Genomic DNA, 21,686 nt, shown 5'->3' on the forward strand with positions numbered 1-21,686 from the left:
AGACAGTTCACATTAACTATTTATAGGAGAACATGCATGTCTGTTTCTGTTATTGCGCATGCGTGTGATAATGTCAAGTGGGGAGTGTGTGTGTACTGTGCATGTAAGAATATAGCTATAAGTACAAGCACCTGTGCTGTACAAAATTCAGCATAATGTCTGAATGGTAGTATACAGAGCAGAGGCATTATGAACTTTAATCTTGTATGGGATGTTGTTCCATGTGATATTTTAGAAAATGGTGGCACTGAGTGTGGAGGATGGCCCGTGGACAGGATGTGCGGTTCTCTTCCTGCACTCCTGTCCCGCAGTGAACCTGCTCTCTCTCTACAAAGACCAGCAGGGCAAGTTCAGCGTCTTCAAAGTCCTCAAGCTGACACTCACAGGTGAGCCACATCAGGCCATCCGGTCTCCAGCTCGCGTGGGGAGCATGCTGAGCATTGGTTGAGGCAGATGTATTATTGATAGAAAGAAAGGCTTAGCTTGGTGGTCATGGGGAGTGAAAAAGGGGCTTGTGTTGCAGGGTGACCTGCTTATCGACTGAGGGGATGAATATAGTTAAAAGCTTATGAAAAACTGCTGTCACATAAACGCAGGGAGATCTTTTAGGAAGTCATAACACGGTTGAGCTCAGAGCTCTGCCTGGACCAGAGTAGTGGAGGGAGACACAGTCAGGTTATATTTGTTTTATGGTCACTGTGGAAAACATGACTATTGTGCCAGTGAATTGCTATGGTTACCTCTAACCTTTGACCTTACCTGACCTGTGTCCCAGACTCGGTGGGGGGGCTGGAGGGGTACGAGATCCTGAAGCTGCACGATGCAGATCCTCTGCTGGGTGTGGAGTTGAAGTTTGTGGATGCGGCTGCGTGCCGCAGGTTCCTGCAGAGCTATGGCTCCGGTGCCGTACAACAGTCCCTCACCCAGCACACCTGCCGCCTCCTCGGCCCACAGGAGCTTGCCGTGGAAACCCAGCTCAAAGCCGGGACGCACACTTTGGACTTTTGTCTGGACGATCTGGAGCTTTGTCTGCAGCACATCCACCAGTCACAGGTAATATACTATATACAGGTTATAATCCATATATAATGGTGTTGTTACTGGTAATATATGATAAACAGATCACAATATATAGTGTATACCTGTCAGGTGCTCTGCTGTGCCTTATGTCTTATGACTCACTATGAGGTGTTCTAAATGTTGATGTCACTTCCTGTCAGCCGGGGCGCCTACGGCATGATGAGATTGCTGAGCTGGAGCAGCAGCTGCAGAGCCAGGCCTTGGGTCACGTACCCCAGCCACCCACCCTTACACAGGGAGAGCCCCCCGTGCCCAGCAACTGTTTCCTGTTCCAGAAGAGGGTGTTTGGTGAGTTGGCTCTGACTGCCATGGCTGCTTCTTATCATCAGTGGGGGTTCAGCGGGGAGCTGGGACTCTATGTCCCCTGGGTCCTCTACATTCATACACTGGCATAGAACAGTGTTTCTCACCTCTCGGTCAGTAGACCACCACTGGTCTATGGAAGGTTATTGACCTGTGCCTCAAATAGTTTGATGACACTTTTAGTCAGCTCAAGTGCTGGTTTTAATCTAAGTGGTCCTTTGAGGAAGAGGACCATTATAGCTTGCCCAATCTCTGGTATAGAGGACACTCATTATGGGTCATCTAGTACACCCGGGACAGCAGGGTAGCCTAGAGGTAAGAGAGGAGGGCCAGTATCTGGAAGGTTGCTGTTGTTTTTTACTTACTTACACCACGTCTTACATGCAGGGCCATATATAGACTCTGGATACATGTCTCTAACAGCCCCTCCCACTCTGTCTCCTGACCTATCAGAGGACCGCATGCTGGCGGCAGGGGACCTGCAGCGGTTCTCCAACGGCGTTGGGCGGGACTGGAGGAAAGTGGGGCGGGCCTTGGGCAAGAACTGCCGTGCGCTGAAGGGGCCGGCCATAGACAACCTGGCCTACGAGTACGAGAGGGAGGGGCTGTACGAGCAGGCCTATCAGCTGCTGAGCCGCTTCATCCAGGCGGAGGGGAGGGCAGCACGGCTGGGCCGGTTGGTCAGAGCACTGGAAGAAAGCAAACTCACCAGCCTGGCTGAGAACATTTTGGACATCCAGCCCCGGGAGTGACACTGTCTGTCACACTGTCTGGGGGTGTGTGTTGGCCTATGTGTGTATGTGTGAAAGAGTGGTAACGTGTGGGTGGCATTGCTTGTGTGAGCAGAAACGTGTGTGCACCAACTTACCTTGGTGCTACCATGTGTCTGTTCTGTGTGAGCTTTGGGTCTGTGAGCTTGATTGTATGTTTTTTTATTTGAGTAAAAATGTTTTACTTCTTACAAAACCAATAGTTCTCATAATTGCTATATCAAGTCATTGTTGTCTCTGGTTGGAGAGCAAACTGAAATCACTGTGGCCTTTTCTTCTTCCGCTTTAAACCCAACCCCCTTTCTCCACCACAGACTGGACCATTCATGGATTTGGTCATTCTACCAATAACCATTAGTTATTACAAAAACTAGATTGATATTGAACAATTTGTAATGGTATTGGGGAATATTTGTTCCGAAATCCAAATAAAGTGTTGGGTTTATAAAAACGAATTGCCCATTGCTTTCATTCACGTCGAGAGTTGTATTTCACTTAGCACAATCCAAGATCCTGATAAAACCTTTTACTATGGATTACGTAGAATCTTTAGGAAACCTGTTGATCCTGCTTTCTGAAATAGCCTACAGTACCCCCCATGTAAAAAAGTTGTCAACTTTGGGAAATGGGCAGGATCTAATCCATGTACACACACACACACACAAGCACCAAATGTTGTACTATCCCTGTGGGGACCTAAAATGTATTTCAACTCAAAATCCTATTTTCCCTAACCCCTAAACCTAACCCCACGAGGGAGAATTTTCCTTGTTTTACTATCCTTGTGGGCATATTTGGGGATTTTCGGTACCCACAAGCATAGTAATACAAAAATGTGTTAAACAAATCAAAATATATTTTAGATTTTAGATTCTTCAAAGTAGCCACCATTTGCCTTGATGACAGCTTTGCACACTCTTGGCATTCTCTCAACCAGCTTCATGAGGAATGCTTTTCCAACATATGCTGAGCACTTGTTGGCTGCTTTTCCTTCACTCTGCGGTCCAACTCATCCCAAACCATCTCATTTGGGTTGAGGTCGAGTGATTGTGGAGGCCAGGTCATCAGATGCAGCACTCCATCACTCTCCTTCTTGGTCAAATAGCCCTTACACAGCCTTGAGGTGTGTTGGGTCATTGTCCTGTTGAAAAACAAATGATAGTCCCACTAAGCCCAAACCAGATGGGATGCCATATCACTGGAGAATGCTGTGGTAGCTATGCTGGTTAAGTGTGCTTTGAATTCTAAATAAATCACTGACAGTGTCACCAGCAAAGCCCCATCACACCTCCTCCTCCATGCTACACGGTGGGAACCACACATGCGGAGATCACCCGTTCACCTACTCTGCATCTCACATAGACATGGCAGTTGGAACCAAAAATCTCAAATTTGGACTCATCAGACCAAAGGACAGATTTCCACCGGTCTAATGTCCATTGCTCGTGCTTCTTGGCCCAAGCAAGTCTCTTCTTCTTATTGGTGTCTTTTAGTAGTGGATTCTTTGCAGCAATTCGACCATGAAGGCCTGATTCATGCAGTCTCCTCTGAACAGTTGATGTTGAGGTGTGTCTGTTACTTGAAATCTGTGAAGCATTTATTTGGGTAGCAAACTGAGATGCAGTTAACTCTAATGAACTTATCCTCTACAGCAGAGGTAACTCTGGGTCTTCCTTTCCTGTGGTGGTCCTCATGAGGGCCAGTTTCATCATAGCGCTTGATGGTTTTTGCGACTGCACTTGTTCCGTATTGACTGACCTTCATGTCTTAAAGTAATGATGGATTGTCGTTTCTCTTTGCATATTTGAGCTGTTCTTCCATAATATGGACTTGGTCTTTTACCAAATAGGGCTATCTTCTGTATACCACCCCTACCTTGTCATAACACAACTGATTGGCTCAAACACATTAAGAAGGAAATAAATTCCACAAATTAACTTTTAACAAGGCACACCTGTTAATTGAAATGCATTCCAGGTGACTACCTCATGAAGCTGGTTGAGAGAATGCCAAGAGTGTGCAAAGCTGTCATCAAGGCAAAGGGTGGCTTCTTTGAAGAATCTAAAATATAAAATATATTATGATTTGTTAAACCCTTTTTTGGTTTCTACATGATTCCATATGCTATTTCATAGTTTTGATGTCTTCACTATTATTCTATAATGTAGAAAATAGTAAAAATAGAGAAAAACCCTTGAATGAGTAGGTGTGTCCAAACTTTTGACTGGTACTGTATGCATTGGTGAGTGTGTGTGTGTGTGTTTATGTCTGCAGTGCAGTATATGTAAAAGTGAATGTGTGTGTGTGTAACTATGTGTGTATGTGTGTGTGTAACTCTGTTTGTATGTGTGCATACACACATAGAGTGAGTAAGGAATATGTTTCTAAACACTTCTACATTAATGTGGATGCTACCATGATTACGGATAGGCCTGAATAAATCGTGAATAATGATAACTGAGAAAGTTACAGACGCACAAATATCATACCCCAAGACATGCCAACCTCTCACCATTTCAATAACAGGGGAGGTTAGCATTTTAGGGGGGTATGATATTTGTGTGTCTGTAACTTTCTCAGTCATCATTATTCCCGATTTATTCAGGACTATCCGTAATCGTGGTAGCATCCACATTAATGTAGAAGTGTTTAGAAACATATTATATTCTTATTTACAATGAAAGTGACTCCAAAATGACACAATACATTATTTACCATTCATTTCTATTGGGCACAAAATAATCTGAAACACAACCAAAACAAACAGCAAATGCATCCAACAAATTTGTAGAGTCACAAGCTTGATGTAATCATTACGTGCTAGGAATATGGGATTATTTCTCAACATAACGGTTCACCCGATATGGATAAAAATACCCTCAAATTAAAGCTGACAGTCTGCACTTTAACCTCATAGTCATTGTATCATTCCAAAGTGCTTGAGTACAGAGCCAAAACAACAAAACGTGTCACTGTCCCAATACTTTTGGAGCTCACTGTATGTCCTGTTGCATTAGGGTAAGAGCAGGAGAGTTGAGTTGAATTGTTGGGGCTTAGTTTATGAAGGCTATAGGTTCAACCGAGGAAGGTTGTTGCGGAATTTACTTGTAAGGCTGTAGGTTTAACTGAATTCAGGCTTTTGGTGTCAGTATAGTCCATTGTAAAAACCCTCCCACCTTACCACTCCACTCTTTGCACATGTGGATTAGAAGCTTTTAATGTGTACACACATACACACATAGAGTTACACACACATGCACAGAGAGACACCGACACAGAGACACACACAGATACACACACATTCACTTTTACACATACTGCACTGCAGACATAAACACACGCACATACACTCACCAATGCATACATGCAAGCAACATAACACACACACACACACACACAGGATAAAAGCAATTGCTAGATTCATAATTAATACAATTGAAATGTAATGATATTGTGCTGGACTACCTTGTGTAGCCTATTGCTTCTGTTGACATTACATGAGCAAGGCCCTTAACCCTAATTGCTCCTGTAAATCGCTCTGGATAAGAGTGTCTTCTAAGTGACTAAAATGTCAAATGTAATAAAGTCTAATGTTTACCCACTCCTCGTTGATCATACACAGCCTATTTATAAGGACACGGAAGACAAGAATAGCCCGCTTCCAGTATCGTGCGAGACCACGCCTTTTATGTAATAAAAAGGCCTATTATACATTGTAGATTTAGCGAAATTATTCCACGAAAGCAAAATGTGTCTATAAAATCCCCCTTTGAATGTGGTCGCATCGGACGATTAGCGCCTGCCTTGGCTCTGACGTCAACGAGATTGTCTGCACTAGGTGAGTCTCGCGCTCACTGCCTTCCCTTCGCCTCCTCTCTCGGTCGGTTATTGTGAATAGATTGAACGATGAGATCGCTCGCGTTCGCTTTCATCAGTGCCGCCCTATAGAGACCCCCCAGCCCCGAGGCTCGAACACAACGACCCCACCCCCAGCTCCAAGAGGGACGGAGAAAAAACCCTGCTCGGACCCGGCTTCATTTGCCCTCAATCCGGGCCTCATGCTGTAGCAGACTGAACGAGCGAGAGAGAGAGACAAACACACAGATTGAGTCGGCGAGGGACAGGGCGGAATAGAGGAGAAGGGATTGTTCATTCGGCTCTAGACATGGGATGTACACTCAGCGCCGAGGAGCGCGCTGCTCTGGACAGGAGCAAAGCCATCGAGAAAAACCTGAAGGATGATGGAGTCACTGCCGCAAAGGAGGTGAAACTGCTACTGCTTGGTAAGACACAGTTTATAACGGGGCTTCCCGTTCTGCACGGTTCGGTTGATGTTGATGTAGATTGCATAGAGCCGGGCCGGGGCGGCAGGCGCTCTCCGTGGTCCTGATGTCATGTCACCCTAAAGACAACCGACTCTCACTCTGCTCTCTATTCCCTTTAGGGGGAGGAGAATCGGGCAAAAGCACCATCGTCAAACAGATGAAGTAAGTGCTTTTTTTTTCTGATATAGGCGTCTTTGACGAGGCCTGAGATTGCGCCTCCCCTGCCCATAGTGAGGCTGAGCTGCTAGCTCCGCCATGTTTCCTCAGAGGCCGTACCTCTGCTGGTGATTCGAACACCTCTTGTAGACGGTAATCGGAGGCGGTGCTCACGGTCAGTTGCAGGCCGCCGGGGTGCTGTCCACTGATATGGTGCTGAAATTTACCCAGAGGTTTTTCATGTGTCTATCGAAAAAGAGGGAGGGCGAATACATGGGTGTTTGTGACTGTGTGTGTGTGTCTGTGTTTGTGTGCAGCCTGTATGTGTGTATTAGTGATGTCACTACAGCACCATTAGCAAATATCTCTGGTTTAATCTTAATGGCTTTAAGTGCCTGATATCGCCCAGTGTACTTTGCCTATAAAGCGGATTTACTCAGAAAATATGGCATCTAAAACCTCATCTAAACCTTTCCCTTTCTCATCTAAACCACTCTCTTATCTAAATCACTGTTCTTTTTCTAAACCCTGTTGCTAGATTTCTTCTTTAAAGAAGAACTCTGTATCCAGGGCCCAACCAGAAAAGCATATTATATAATATTTTCATGCACATAATAAAACATGGCTGTTGCTATGCAGACATCCTCTCAAAAATCCACAATATCATTTTTTTTGGGTTCTGTGCACTCACTGTACCTCAGCACACACTCATCTGCCCCACACACACCCTGCTTTTTCCATCACACACACTGCTCCCTCCACTCCACTCTGTTTCCATCCATTCTAGCACTCTCTCCATATTTAATTATCCTGGGGGTTCTCCCTAGCGGTACAGACAGTTACCCAAAGGCATCTCTCAGGAGCCGCTTCTGTTGTGAACTACATATGTTACATTGGTTATATTATATAATGCCAGGATCGGGACAGGGAAAACTGATCCTGGAGCTGAGCTAGTATTTTTCCTTGTGTGTGTACACATGTGTGTGCATTTGTGTAGTTTTGTATGTATATTGATAATGGTGTGTGTGTGTGGATGTGCTTACATCCGTACGTTTATTTGCTCAAATTTTATTGACACGATAAACCCCTTGAGATACCCCATCATGTTTTACAAAGGAGTCTTGTTTTCCAAAGGAGTGTAATAATAATAATAATAATAATAATAATAATAAATATACACTACATGGCCAAAAGTACGTGGACACCTGCTTGTCGAACATCTCATTCCAAAATCATGGGCATTAATATGGAGTTGGTCCACCCTTTGCTGCTATAACAGCCTCCACTCTTCTGGGAAGGCTTTCCACTAGATGTTGGAACATTGCTGTGGGGACTTGCTTCCAGTCAGCCACAAGAGCATTAGTGAGGTCAGGCACTGATGTTGGGCGATTAGGCCTGGCTCGCAGTCGGCGTTCCAATTCATCCCAAAGGTGTTCGATGGGGTTGAAGTCAGGGCTCTGTGAAGGCCAGTCATGTTCTTCCACACCGATCTTGACAAACCATTTCTGTATGGACCTAGCTTTGTGCACAGGGGCATTGCCATGTTGAAACAGGAAAGGGCCTTCCCCAAACTGTTGCCACAAAGTTGGATGGACAGATTCGTATAGAATGTCATTGTATGCTGTAGTGTTAAGATTTCCCTTCACTGGAAGTAAGGGGCCTAGCCCGAACCATGAAAAACAGCCCCAAACCATTATTCATCCTCCACCAAACTTTACAGTTGGCACTATGCATTGGGTTAGGTAGCGTTCTCCTGGAATCCACCAAACCCAGATTCGTCCTTCAGACTGCCAGATGGTGAAGCGTGATTCGTCTCTCCAGAGAATGCGTTTCCACTGCTCCAGAGTCCAATAGCAGTGAGCTTTACACCACTCCAGCCGACGCTTGGCATTGCGCATGGTGATCTTAGGCTTGTGGGCGGCTGCTCGGCCATGGAAACCCATTTCATTAAGCTCCTGACGAACAGTTATTGTGCTGACGTTGCTTCCAGAGGCAGTTTGGAACTCATTAGTGAGTGTTGCAACCAAGGACAGACGATTTTTACGCATTACGTGCTTCAGCATTTGGCGGTCCCATTCTGTGAGCTTGTGGGGCCTACCACTTCGCGGCTGAGCTGTTGCTGCTCCTAGACGTTTCCACTTCACAATAACGCCACTTACAATAACAGCACTTACAGTTGACCAGGACAGCTTTAGCAGGGCAGAGGAAATTTGAAGAAAACTGACTTGTTGGAAAGGTGGCATCCTATGACGGTGCCATGTTGAAAGTCATTGAGCTCTTCAGTACGGGCCATTCTACTGCCAATGTTTGTCTATGGAGATTGCATGGCTGTGTGCTCGATTTTATACACCTGTCAGCAACGGGTGTGGCTGAAATAGCAGAATCCACTAATTTGAAGGGGTGTCCACATACTTGTAGTGTAGCTGTGAGCAGCAATGAACGGGGTTCTCAGGATGACAGGAAGGACACAAGATCAAAGTGGATTTACAGTGGTTTAAATATACACATAAAAACTGATTTTCATTTGTCAATAACTCAGCCATCTTTTGACCTTTTCTCAAAGTACCATGGGCCTACATTCCAAATTTGGTGTCATTTGGTCCTATGGTTCATGAGTAGAAGATGTTTGAAGTATTTTTAGCATATTTTAGCATATTAGCGTTTGAGCTAATATGCATCTACTGGTATAGTGTGGCCATCTTTGAATGCATCAATGTTATTTTCTCAAACTCGTTAGGGACTATTGTGATGAGTCCAAAGACCACATTTGGAGTGAATCTGACGTTTAGTCCATGAGAAGAAGATTTTTTATGATTATTTTAAGCATTAGCGTTACATAGTCAAAGAAAAGTGAATTGTTAATAGTTTCCTTATTTTTTTAAGACATCAATGCCAAACTTAACATGGTTCATCATGGTAATGTATTTGATTACCACAAAAAGTTTCAAGCTGATAGGCCATTGTGAAGTGGATGTATCAATAACTCAGCCGTCTCTTAACCAATCCCTTAGCTTTTCTCAAACTAAGTTGTTATTTGGACTTATGGTTCATGAGAATATCTTTTTTAAAGGTTTTCCCAAATTTCCAAGATGGAGGAAAATCTATCCCGACGGACCTAATGGGTCCTTGCGGCAAATTTGTTCAGCTTGCGGAAAGACACCTACATGCAAAGTTTCACGTCACTAGGTCAAACGGGGCGGATATGAGGGTTTAAGTGAGACTGCTTATAACAGCACCACCTATAGGCCAATCGGTGCCTTCTTTTGACCAAGTTAATCATGGCGTCTAGTTTCTCTGTGCCAAATTAGAAAACGTAGTGTGTGTGTGTGTGTGTGTGTGTGTGTGTGTGTGTGTTTGTATGTAGCAAGGTACAGTGGGGAAAAAAAGTATTTAGTCAGCCACCAATTGTGCAAGTTCTCCCACTTAAAAAGATGAGAGAGGCCTGTAATTTTCATCATAGGTACACATCAACTATGACAGACAAAATGAGGAAAAAAAATCCAGAAAATCACATTGTAGGATTTTTTATGAATTTATTTGCAAATTTGGTGGGAAATATGTATTTGGTCAATAACAAAAGTTTCTCAATACTTTGTTATATACCCTTTGTTGGCAATGACACAGGTCAAACGTTTTCTGTAAGTCTTCACAAGGTTTTCACACACTGTTGCTGGTATTTTGGCCCATTCCTCCATGCAGATCTCCTCTAGAGCAGTGATGTTTTGGGGCTGTCGCTGGGCAACACGGACTTTCAACTCCCTCCAAAGATTTTCTATGGGGTTGAGATCTGGAGACTGGCTAGGCCATTCCAGGACCTTGAAATGCTTCTTACGAAGCCACTCCTTCGTTGCCCGGGCGGTGTGTTTGGGATCATTGTCATGCTGAAAGACCCAGCCACGTTTCATCTTCAATGCCCTTGCTGATGGAAGGAGGTTTTCACTCAAAATCTCACGATACATGGCCCCATTCATTCTTTCCTTTACACGGATCAGTCGTCCTGGTCCCTTTGCAGAAAAACAGCCCCAAAGCATGATGTTTCCACCCCCATGCTTCACAGTAGGTATGGTGTTCTATGGATGCAACTCAGCATTCTTTGTCCTCCAAACACGACGAGTTGAGTTTTTACCAAAAAGTTCTATTTTGGTTTCATCTGACCATATGACATTCTCCCAATCCTCTTCTGGATCATCCAAATGCACTCTAGCAAACTTCAGACGGGCCTGGACATGTACTGGCTTAAGCAGGGGGACACATCTGGCACTGCAGGATTTGAGTCCCTGGCGGCGTAGTGTGTTACTGATGGTAGGCTTTGTTACTTTGGTCCCAGCTCTCTGCAGGTCATTCACTAGGTCCCCCCGTGTGGTTCTGGGATTTTTGCTCACCGTTCTTGTGATCATTTTGACCCCACGGGGTGAGATCTTGCGTGGAGCCCCAGATCGAGGGAGATTATCAGTGGTCTTGTATGTCTTCCATTTCCTAATAATTGCTCCCACAGTTGATTTCTTCAAACCAAGCTGCTTACCTATTGCAGATTCAGTCTTCCCAGCCTGGTGCAGGTCTACAATTTTGTTTCTGGTGTCCTTTGACAGCTCTTTGGTCTTGGCCATAGTTGAGTTTGGAGTGTGACTGTTTGAGGTTGTGGACAGGTGTCTTTTATACTGATAACAAGTTCAAACAGGTGCCATTAATACAGGTAACGAGTGGAGGACAGAGGAGCCTCTTAAAGAAGAAGTTACAGGTCTGTGAGAGCCAGAAATCTTGCTTGTTTGTAGGTGACCAAATACTTATTTTCCACCATAATTTGCAAATAAATTCATTACAAATCCTACAATGTGATTTTCTGGATTATTTTTCTCTCAATTTGTCTGTCATAGTTGACGTGTACCTATGATGAAAATTACAGGCCTCTCTCATCTTTTTAAGTGGGAGAACTTGCACAATTGGTGGCTGACTAAATACTTTTTTTCCCCACTGTATATTGATAATGGTATACAGCAATCTGTATTATTAAAAAGCAAGGCCCTCCTCTGAATGTTTTAATAGAACTTGATTATAGTGTACTAGTACAGACTAGCAAAGTGGTACACACACATTTAAGAAAGGCACATACTGAGGAAGGATATACAGCTTGAACATCTGTGAAAAAAATATAAGAAAAGGTAATTGAACATTTTACAAGAATTTGTTACATAATGTGTGAACCACCTTACTTTGCTACGTAATGTGTGAACCACCTTACTTTGTAAGAATAAGATCTTCATACATATGGGTTATGCACCTTTTTAAGTCGATGGTATACTTCTGAAGTGTATTCCAGACTAGGCTGCAGAGTTGAGTACAGGCTCAAGTTGTGTGTTCTCAGCGATGATGTGGTTGTTACTGGTGTAATGGATTTATAATCCGATCCTCAATATCAGAGCATTTCACGTCAATGTTGTTAAGAGTGGTTTAAATGTACAGACCACCTTTGACATTACAAATGTCAAACCTAGAGTGGCTATATTGGCTGCTGCTGATGCTGCTGCTTATGTGTGAGTGTTTGTGTGTGAAAGGGAGAAGAAAAGAGAAGAGGAGTGGTACCCAGTGATGCGCTGCGTGTATTTGGGTGTGTGCTAAGGAGCAGGCGCTGCTTGACACTCAGAGCTCAGAGACAACCCTGTTCTTGGTCACATGCACACGCGTACTCTAGAGACACCAGCACACAGGCACATACACTAAAGCGTCTGCTGCAATGTGGGTTCACTGAATTGTGAATGTTTGTGTGTGTGCACTCATGCATGCACACTTAGCCTACGTACAGTACGTGTGTGTTATTTTGTATGTGTACTGAGTGTGTGTGTGTGTGTGTGCAGGATTATCCATGAGGATGGTTTTTCTGGGGATGATGTGAAGCAGTATAAGCCTGTGGTCTACAGCAACACCATCCAGAGCTTGGCTGCCGTCCTCCGAGCTATGGACTCTCTGGGCATCGAGTATGCTGACAAGGACAGAAAGGTGGGTACATGCTCCCTGTACAGGGTAGGGTTCATCCATAGTGTACAACCAATGGCAATTTCAAAACCTTACTTCAAAGTGTACTGTAAAGCAGACCTCAATGAGGATTCCAGTGAAGTATGGTGGTACACATCCAGGAATTCAGCTATACAGTCTTCAGCTCATATGTGTCTTAATAAATCTATGCATGTTTTTTTGTTTGTGTATGTGTGCTTGTGTACGTGTGTGCTCATGGGTTTGTTTGTGTGTGTGTGTGTGTGTGTTCATGTGTGGTGATGCATGGTCATATCTTTTGTACATAATATCCAATGTATGTGTGTGTCCAGGCGGATGCTAAGCTGGTGTGTGATGTGGTCACTCGTATGGAGGACACAGAGCCCTACTCTGCAGAGCTGCTGACAGCTATGAAGCGTCTGTGGGCCGATGCCGGGACCCAGGAGTGTTTCAACAGGGCCAGGGAGTACCAGCTCAATGACTCCGCTGCCTAGTGAGTACACACTAAGGGACCAAACATATCGGAATGCATGAAACTTGAAATTAAGCATAATTCATGCACTGACGTCAATGGGAGATTTGTGAGAAAGTTCCAGTTTCATAACACACTCACATAAACAGAAAATTGGAATTTGACTCCATTAGCTGTCTGTTCTTGAACAGTAACACAGTGCAAAGGTTAGTCTTTGCAGTGACTGCGTTGGTTAGTCTTTACAGTGCAAAGGTTAGTCTTCGCACTGTATTTTTGTAGCTACACTCTTAGAAAAAAGAGATCCAAAAGGGATCTTTGGCTGTCCCCATAAGAGAACCCTCTTTGGTTCTAGGTACAACCCTTTTTGGTTCCCTCTGTGGAAAGGGTTCTACAAGGAACCCAAAAGGGTTCTACTTGGAACCAAAAGGGTTTTTACCTGGAACCAAAAAGGGTTATTTAAAGGGTTCTCCTATGAGGACAGCCGAAGAACCCTTTTAGGTTCTAGATGGCACCTTTTTTTCTAAGAGTGTATTACTGAAGCTCTATTTCTTCCTTTCTCTATCCCTTCCCCCTCCTCCCTCCTGTTTCCATTTCCCCCTCTCCTTCCTTCTTTCTCTCATTAGCTACCTGGACAGTTTAGACCGTATTGGTGCTGGTGACTACCAGCCCACTGAGCAGGACATCCTGAGAACCCGAGTCAAGACCACTGGAATCGTGGAGACCCATTTCACCTTCAAAAACCTGCACTTTAGGTTAGACCCACCACACACATAGATTTACACATACAGTACACAACCAGTCCAGTATATTTGTTTGTAGCATATTTGTAGTGTATGAATAAATGACTGAATGAATGAATGAATGAATGAATGAATGCAATTTTATTTTCGTATCAAATCGACAATTGGCAACCCATCCCTTATGGGATTAATTGACACATAAACAAACATTACAATAATTCACTGTGGTAATTAAATGATAATTCTTCTTCCGGTGTTCTCTGCATTGTGCATCGCATAAAGAGTGAAAAAATGTAAGGTAAAATTCAATACATAATAGTAAATAAGGTTATCCAAACAATAATTATATCCCTAGAGCAGTAAAATAATATACATACATACATACATACATACATACATACATACATACATACATACACACTGTATATATACACATACATACAGAACATATACAGATAAATAAATACAGAAAACAAAAGAAACAGAAGGCATTTGAACCCAGTCTGGCACCAAGAGAAGATTCATGTGGGAGACAAGCCTATACACAATGTATATACACACACGTGCCATTTACCACATAGAAGCTAAATATTTGTACAATTTAATTATAGGTAGCCCTTTTTCTTTTATTCCAAGCTTTATCTAAATATTCCGCAAACGGAAATACACAATGGACAAAAAACCATTTTAGTTTCTCCTCATCGCTCAGCCACATAATGCCAGGGTATATCTGGTGTGCTTTCTGGAATAAGAGCAAGCCTATATCGTGGTAGAAAGGGCAATAGAGGATACAATTAGTTTCATTCTCTATTTCTTCGAGGTCACAATAGTTACATAGTCTTTCCTCTTCCATTTCACCACAATACCGACCTATTTCAATACGCAGAGGCAATATCCCTGATCTTACCTGTGCACATAGCGATCTCTTGCTTTTAGGTAAGTTATACATAATATATCTCTCACACACGAATTCACCCTTAATCAAACAAAAGGTTCTCAATTTAGGTTTATGATTAATCTCCTCCACCCATTTTTTTCATATTGCATCAACAGTTGTATTTTAATCATATCTACAGTTGAAGTCGGAAGTTTACACATACACCTTAGCCAAATACATTTAAACTCAGTTTTTCACAATTCCTGACATTTAATCCTTGTAAAAATTCCCTGTCTTAGGTCAGTTAGGATCACCACTTTATTTTAAGAATGTGAAATGTCAGAATAATTGTAGAGAGAATTATTTATTTCAGCTTTTATTTCTTTCATCACATTCCCAGTGGGTCAGAAGTTTACATACACTCAATTAGTATTTGGTAGCGTTGCCTTTAAATTGTTTAACTTGGGTCAAACGTTATGGGTAGCCTTCCACAAGCTTCTCACAATAAGTTGGGTGAATTTTGGCCCATTCCTCCTGACAGAGCTGGTGTAACTGAGTCAGGTTTGTAGGCCTCCTTGCTCGCACACACTTTTTCAGTTCTGCCCACAAATTTTCTATAGGATTGAGGTCAGGGCCTTGTGATGGCCACTCCAATACCTTGACTTTGTTGTCCTTAAGCCATTTTGCCACAACTTTGCAAGTATGCTTGGGGTCATTGTCCATTTGGAAGACCCATTTGCAACCAAGCTTTAACTTCCTAACTGATGTCTTGAGATGTTGCTTCAATATATCCACATAATTTTCCTTCCTCATGATGCCATCTATTTTGTGAAGTGCACCAGTCCCTCCTGCAGCAAAGCACCCCCACAGCATGATGCTGCCACCCCCGTGCTTCACGGTTGGGACGGTGTTCTTCGGCTTGCAAGCTCCCCCTTTTTCCTCCAAACATAACAATGGTCATTATGGGCAAACGGTTCTATTTTTGTTTCATCAGACCAGAGGACATTTCTCCAAAAAGTACGATCTTTGTCCCCATGTGCAGTTGCAAACCGTAGTCTTGCTTTTTTATACAGCAGTGGATTCTTCCTTGCTGAGCGGCCTTTCAGGTTATGTCGATATAGGACTCGTTTTACTGTGGATATAGATACTTTTGTACCTGTTTCCTCCAGCATCTTCATAAGGTCATTTGTGTTGTTCTGGGATTGATTTGCACTTTTCGCACCAAAGTACGTTCATCTCTAGGAGACAGAACGCATCTCCTTCCTGAGCGGTATGACGGCTGTGTGGTCCCATGGTGTTTATACTTGCGTACTATTGTTTGTACAGATTAACTTGGTACCTTCAGGCATTTGGAAATTGCTCCCAAGGATAAACCAGACTTGTGGAGGTCTACAATTTGTTTTCTGAGGTCTTGGCTGATTTCTTTTGATTTTCCCATGATGTCAAGCAAAGAGGCACTGAGTTTGAAGGTAGGCCTTGAAATACATCCACAGGTACACCTCCAATTGACTCAAATGATGTCAATTAGCCTATCAGAAGCTTCTAAAGCCATGACATCATTTTCTGTAATTTTCCAAGCTGTTTAAAGGCACAGTCAACTTCGTGTATGTAAACTTCTGACCCACTGGAATTGTGATACAGTGAATTATAAGTGAAATAATCTGTCTGTAAACAATTGTTGGAAAGATTACTTGTGTCATGCACAAAGCAGATGTCCTAACCGACATGCCAAAACCATAGTTTGTTAACAAGAAATTTGTGGAGTGGTTGAAAAACAAGTTTTAATGACTCCAACCTAAGTGTATGTCTCCCTTAATTTGGTTTTCATACAGATGTTCACAGTCAGACTGTTGAAAAAGGTCAGACATTTCAGTTGCCCAGGCTCCCCCTATGGCAGTTGGCATATCCAACAGTCTATTCCAGTCTCACCATAATGCTTTCCATCTCATCTCACAGGGTTCCCAGCCCATGTCCCCAGTTATTGCAAGTATAGGTGGAAACCTGTGGACACCTAAAAAGTAACGTACTTTGTGTAACATGTATGTTATGGCACGTTTATAACTCTCATGTTTCTTTCAGGCTGTTTGATGTTGGAGGTCAGAGGTCAGAGAGAAAGAAGTGGATCCACTGCTTTGAGGATGTGACGGCCATTATCTTCTGTGTGGCGCTAAGTGGCTATGATCAGGTTTTGCATGAGGATGAAACAACTGTAAGTACTTCACACACACTTCATACTACTCACAAACACGCCACACATATTCTCAAACATACATCTCATCTGTCTTATTTGGTATTTTCTGCAGAATCGCATGCACGAGTCCCTCATGCTCTTCGACTCTATCTGTAACAACAAGTTCTTCATCGACACCTCCATCATCCTCTTCCTCAACAAGAAGGATCTGTTCGAGGAGAAGATCAAGAAGTCACCACTAAGTATCTGTTTCCCTGAATATACAGGTAAGACTTCCCTCCAGTCCGCATACACACAAACTCAGACAGACACACATGCAGAACAGATGGTAGTAAGTCTCTCTCACTCTCTGGCGCTGTATCTCTCTTCCTCCCCCACTCTTCTTTCTCCTCTCTCTCGCCCTCACCCACCTTTCCTCCCAATCTCCCCATAGGTGCTAACACTTATGATGATGCTACCGCATACATTCAGGTGCAATTTGAGAGTAAGAGCCGTTCGCCCAACAAGGAGATCTACTGTCACCTGACCTGCGCCACTGACACAGGAAACATCCAGGTAGTGTTTGACGCAGTCACTGACATCATCATCGCCAACAACCTGAGGGGGTGTGGCTTATACTGAGGCCCAGCCCTGCACAGAGGTTGCATTGGAGGGTGTGAGGTGGTTAATAATAATAATAATTTTGATGATATTAAAAGGCATAATTATGTAAATCTACATGTCCAAAGGGACCCAAAGAGCTGCCGCCAGACACCACGACGGATTCTTTGCCATGTTCTGTTCCTCTATTCCTTTTTTTTTTTTCAGAATTCCACCACCCCTCTTTTGTTTATTTGTTATCAACATGTTTCCTACTGAATGTCTTTCATGTTTTGTTGTTGATTGTATGAACAACTGTAAGCTGTAAATCAGAAAAGGGGAGGTCCAAGGGGTATATTCAGTTTTCGTGCCATGTTTCGCAACAAATTAGATAGAAATGTTATGCATAGAGCAGAGAAGGTCCTATTTTCCTTGTGATAGAGATTTGTGTCCGTTCTATACATAACATCTCTATCTGCAACATCCAGAACATTGAGCCCCACTGAATGTACCCCTTGGTGCTCCATTTGCAGAGGTGATGTTGTGCTCTAGGTGAGGATGTAATAGGGGAGGTGTTGTACTGGTGGCTGGGGCTCGTAGTTGGGGTTCTGTCCAGCGTTGGATAGAACACCCCTCTCTTTTGGACTCACACAGGGCTGCTCTACATGAGCTCCTTCTGCTCGGTTTTATTCCTCTCTCTTTCAAACATCCAGAAGGGTGGGCGGTTCTGTTTGTGTGGCAGGCTTTGCCATTGGCCTCCTGCAGTGTGATGAAATGCCTGTCAGCCAATGATATATCTGTGTCGGGAAAGTGTGATATCAGTGCCAACCTTCTGAGCATGACAGATAGGGGAATATAATTAGAGATCATTGATCACTTTCACACTATCTTTACAATATAACGTAATTGAAGGGACGCGTACGCTTTATTATCATCAAATTATTTATGGATTTTATTTCAACCTCATGCCCTCCTTGCTTCCTCCTACCTCCTAGAATCCCGTGCCACATATTTATTTCCTGTCCTGTCAGACCGGTGGAACACCACTTCCTGTCTCAGTCTCAGAGGGTTTAGAGCTGCTCTGATGGACCGTCTCAAATGTCACCTCCCATGTAGTGTACTATTTCTTCAAAAGTAGTACATAATATGGGGAATAGGTTATCATTTTAGACTTGCACACTCAAGTCCACTGGTCAGTGATGTATCATATGCTTGTCTCCTGGTCTCCTCTCACTTATCACTTATCACTGAGATGAAAGGACTGGATAGGTTTCCACCATGTTGTTTTCACTCACTAGTCCTTACAGATTTGTAGTTTTAGAAGAGGACAGCCACAGACCACTGACCAGTCGCTCTGCTTGTTCAAAAGGGTCTTCCTAGGTGCTCTTTATGTAATAAAACATTAATATGTGAATGCTCAGTTATTTGGAAGTTGAGGTAATTTGTAGATTAGATAAGCCACACAGTGCTTAGCTCAGGATGACCCTTGTGAGCAAGCATGCTAAATTCCAAATCCATCCATACTCCCCCCTCTAGGCATTCCTGTAGATTTGAAAGGATTTGATTGGTTTAACCTTTTCATATCCATAACGGAAATGTATAATTTCCTTTAGTATACATGTTCTCTGAGTTTACTGATGGACAAATCTGAAGATTTATTTTACATCGGCCAAAGCGTTTGTCTACAATGTGAGTTTTTGATATTGTACTATATTTAGTCTTTGGACACATGGGGTTACTGTTTTTACACATTTCATGAATCAAGTCCTGTGAATACATGTTAAAATGATCAGATCTTTTACATTTTTGGTATATAGATTGTCCGGACCAATATATATATATATATATATAACAATATCTAAAGAAATCCACACACACACCCCTAGAGTGCATGCAGGATAAGCAAATCAAATACAAGTCAATAGAGTCTGCAGAGTGAGTGATTTTACAGCATTCTCCCTCTTTCTCAGATCTTAAACATGTTCACATCTTAATCATTTTTGGTATATAGATTGTCTGGACCAATATATAAATATAAAAACTATATCTAAATAAATCCACACCCTCTATCTCACAAGCAAATTCAATGGAGTCATTTTATGAGATTTTTATCTGATTCTCAGATCTAAAACATGTTCAAATCTTAATAATTGTCTCGACCAATATATATAAAAACAATATCCAAAGAAATCTACAGACACTCCTAGAGTATATTATACAGCATAAGCAAATCCAATGTAAGTCAATGGCGAGTGAGGCCTGCTACAGAATTCTTTCTCTCCCTCACAAGCACACGCGTGTACACACACCACAGACGTCAATGCACACCTGTGTGTGTGTGTATGTCTGTGGTATGTGTGTGTACACGTGTGCTTGGGAGAAAGATACGAATACGCTGATAAAATGACTCCATTGAATTTGCTTATACTGCATATACTCTAGGGTTGTCTGTGTGAGAGTTTGTGGATTTATTTAGATATTGTTTTTATATCTATATATCAAACATTATTATGATCTGAACATGTTTAAGATCTGAGAAAGAGAGAAAATGTTGTAAAATGTTTCTCTCTGCAGTCTCCATTGGATTTGCAAGTACTGCATGTACTCTTGGGGTGTGTGTGTGAGAGAGTGAGTGTGGATTTCTTTCGATATTGTTTTCATATTTATATTGGTCCGGACAATCTATATACCAAAAATTATTAAGATCTGATCATTTGATCACATGACATGATTTGTGTAATGTGTAAAATACAGTAACCCCATGTGTCCAAAGACTAAGTATAGTACAATACAGAAACGGCTGTAGTTCACAAACAACAATGAGTTGAATCATCTATTTGGCGTATTTGGGCTTAAACAGGTCAAAGAACAATACTATATGTTTTTAAACAATTTAATTCTGAAATGTATTTCAAAATACATATGCTGAAGTCATTTGAATGATTTTTATTGTCTCAAAATCCCAACTTTGGAAGTATGATAGATAATGACAATCTTAAAATGTCAATGTGGCCTGTCTATACACTTGTACTAATTATGTTGACACCAAATGTAATGCATTAACACCAAATAGAATGTGTTCAGTGGCACAGTTTGATATTGTACTTAATATAGTACAAGGACATGAATGGGTTAGGCAATATGGTAATTGCGTCACCTTCTCTTCTGATAGAGTGGGTGGTATTTTTGCCACATTGCTTATATATATATCCAATAGTTTTAGATCTACAGGCGTGCCAAAGCGGCAGGGGCTGGGGTAGAGTTGGAATTTAGCAGCAGTCTCTCTGTGGGGAGTTTGGGTTAACCATAACCCCTACCCCCTGACCTCTTAACCCTGAGCAGGCCACAGTCAAACCCCGGCTGTCACGTTCTCTCTTTTCACAGAGGAAAAGTACTGCTCTCCACTCATTCACCTGAAGATCCTATCCCCCCATTCCTCTATACTCCCTCTATCACGTGTCGTTCCTCATTTCTCTCAATCCCCCTTTCCATTTTCACCTTAAACACCGTACTGTATATATATGATTATACCAGATTTCTTTTTTTTTACTGTGAATGTTTTTGTTCTGCACTCCTTCCTCCTCCGTAGTTTATTGGTTGCTCTCTCATGTGGAATGTTTGTGCTGAGCCAATCGAATGTTGTGTTTACATTAAAGCCACACTTTTCCTAACTATTCCCACGGCCATATTGAGAATATTTTTCATGTCTGTCTTTTTCCCAGTGCTTAGTTTGAAATCAACCCCCAAGCTCTTCTCATATTCTCATTGATCTGAAATGATCGGATGGGTGCAATATGGTAATAGCTCCATTGACTCTTATGGTTGGATCGGTGGACTTTCCTCCATACTGCCTACATGTCTAATCCTCTCAGATCTACCAGAAGTGTCCAGGGGTAGATTTCAGACTGAAAACAGGTCTTATATGCTTCATGAGAGCATAAGGCCTAGATTCAATCCAATCTGCGTTATAGCGCCATTGACATTTAAAGATAATTTCCGATTGAGCCGACATATGCAGCGTTTACCGTGAATGCGGTCTCCACGAAAACGGAAACATTGCCTTTAAAAGGTGCATGGCCAAAAAGGGCAGATCGGATTGAATCTAGCCCTAAGACTTTTCCATCTACATATGTATGGAACACCATGTCAGGAAATATTGGAAAGTAGCAGATAAACAGAATTCCATTTTCTAAGACAGTCTAATC

At 42.6% G+C, this 21,686-nt stretch overlaps 2 protein-coding genes across 2 annotated transcripts; both read left to right on the forward strand.

Moving 5' to 3' along the window:
* The first annotated feature begins 238 nt into the window (after nucleotides 1-238).
* On the forward strand, nucleotides 239-2,135 carry tradd (tnfrsf1a-associated via death domain). The gene is made up of 4 exons (XM_045207656.1): nucleotides 239-386; nucleotides 776-1,053; nucleotides 1,221-1,368; nucleotides 1,837-2,135. The coding sequence occupies exons 1-4, from the start codon at nucleotides 239-241 to the stop codon at nucleotides 2,133-2,135; spliced, it is 873 nt and encodes a 290-aa protein (XP_045063591.1).
* Nucleotides 2,136-5,958: 3,823 nt separating this feature from the next.
* Nucleotides 5,959-21,157, forward strand: gnao1b (guanine nucleotide binding protein (G protein), alpha activating activity polypeptide O, b). Its single transcript, XM_041859710.2, has 8 exons — nucleotides 5,959-6,436; nucleotides 6,598-6,640; nucleotides 12,487-12,628; nucleotides 12,955-13,115; nucleotides 13,718-13,846; nucleotides 16,791-16,920; nucleotides 17,015-17,168; nucleotides 17,336-21,157. The coding sequence occupies exons 1-8, from the start codon at nucleotides 6,319-6,321 to the stop codon at nucleotides 17,521-17,523; spliced, it is 1,065 nt and encodes a 354-aa protein (XP_041715644.1). The 5' UTR covers nucleotides 5,959-6,318; the 3' UTR covers nucleotides 17,524-21,157.
* The last annotated feature ends 529 nt before the right edge of the window (nucleotides 21,158-21,686 follow it).

The sequence above is a fragment of the Coregonus clupeaformis genome, chromosome 26, assembly GCF_020615455.1.
Source record: "Coregonus clupeaformis isolate EN_2021a chromosome 26, ASM2061545v1, whole genome shotgun sequence".
Lineage (NCBI taxonomy): Eukaryota > Metazoa > Chordata > Actinopteri > Salmoniformes > Salmonidae > Coregonus > Coregonus clupeaformis.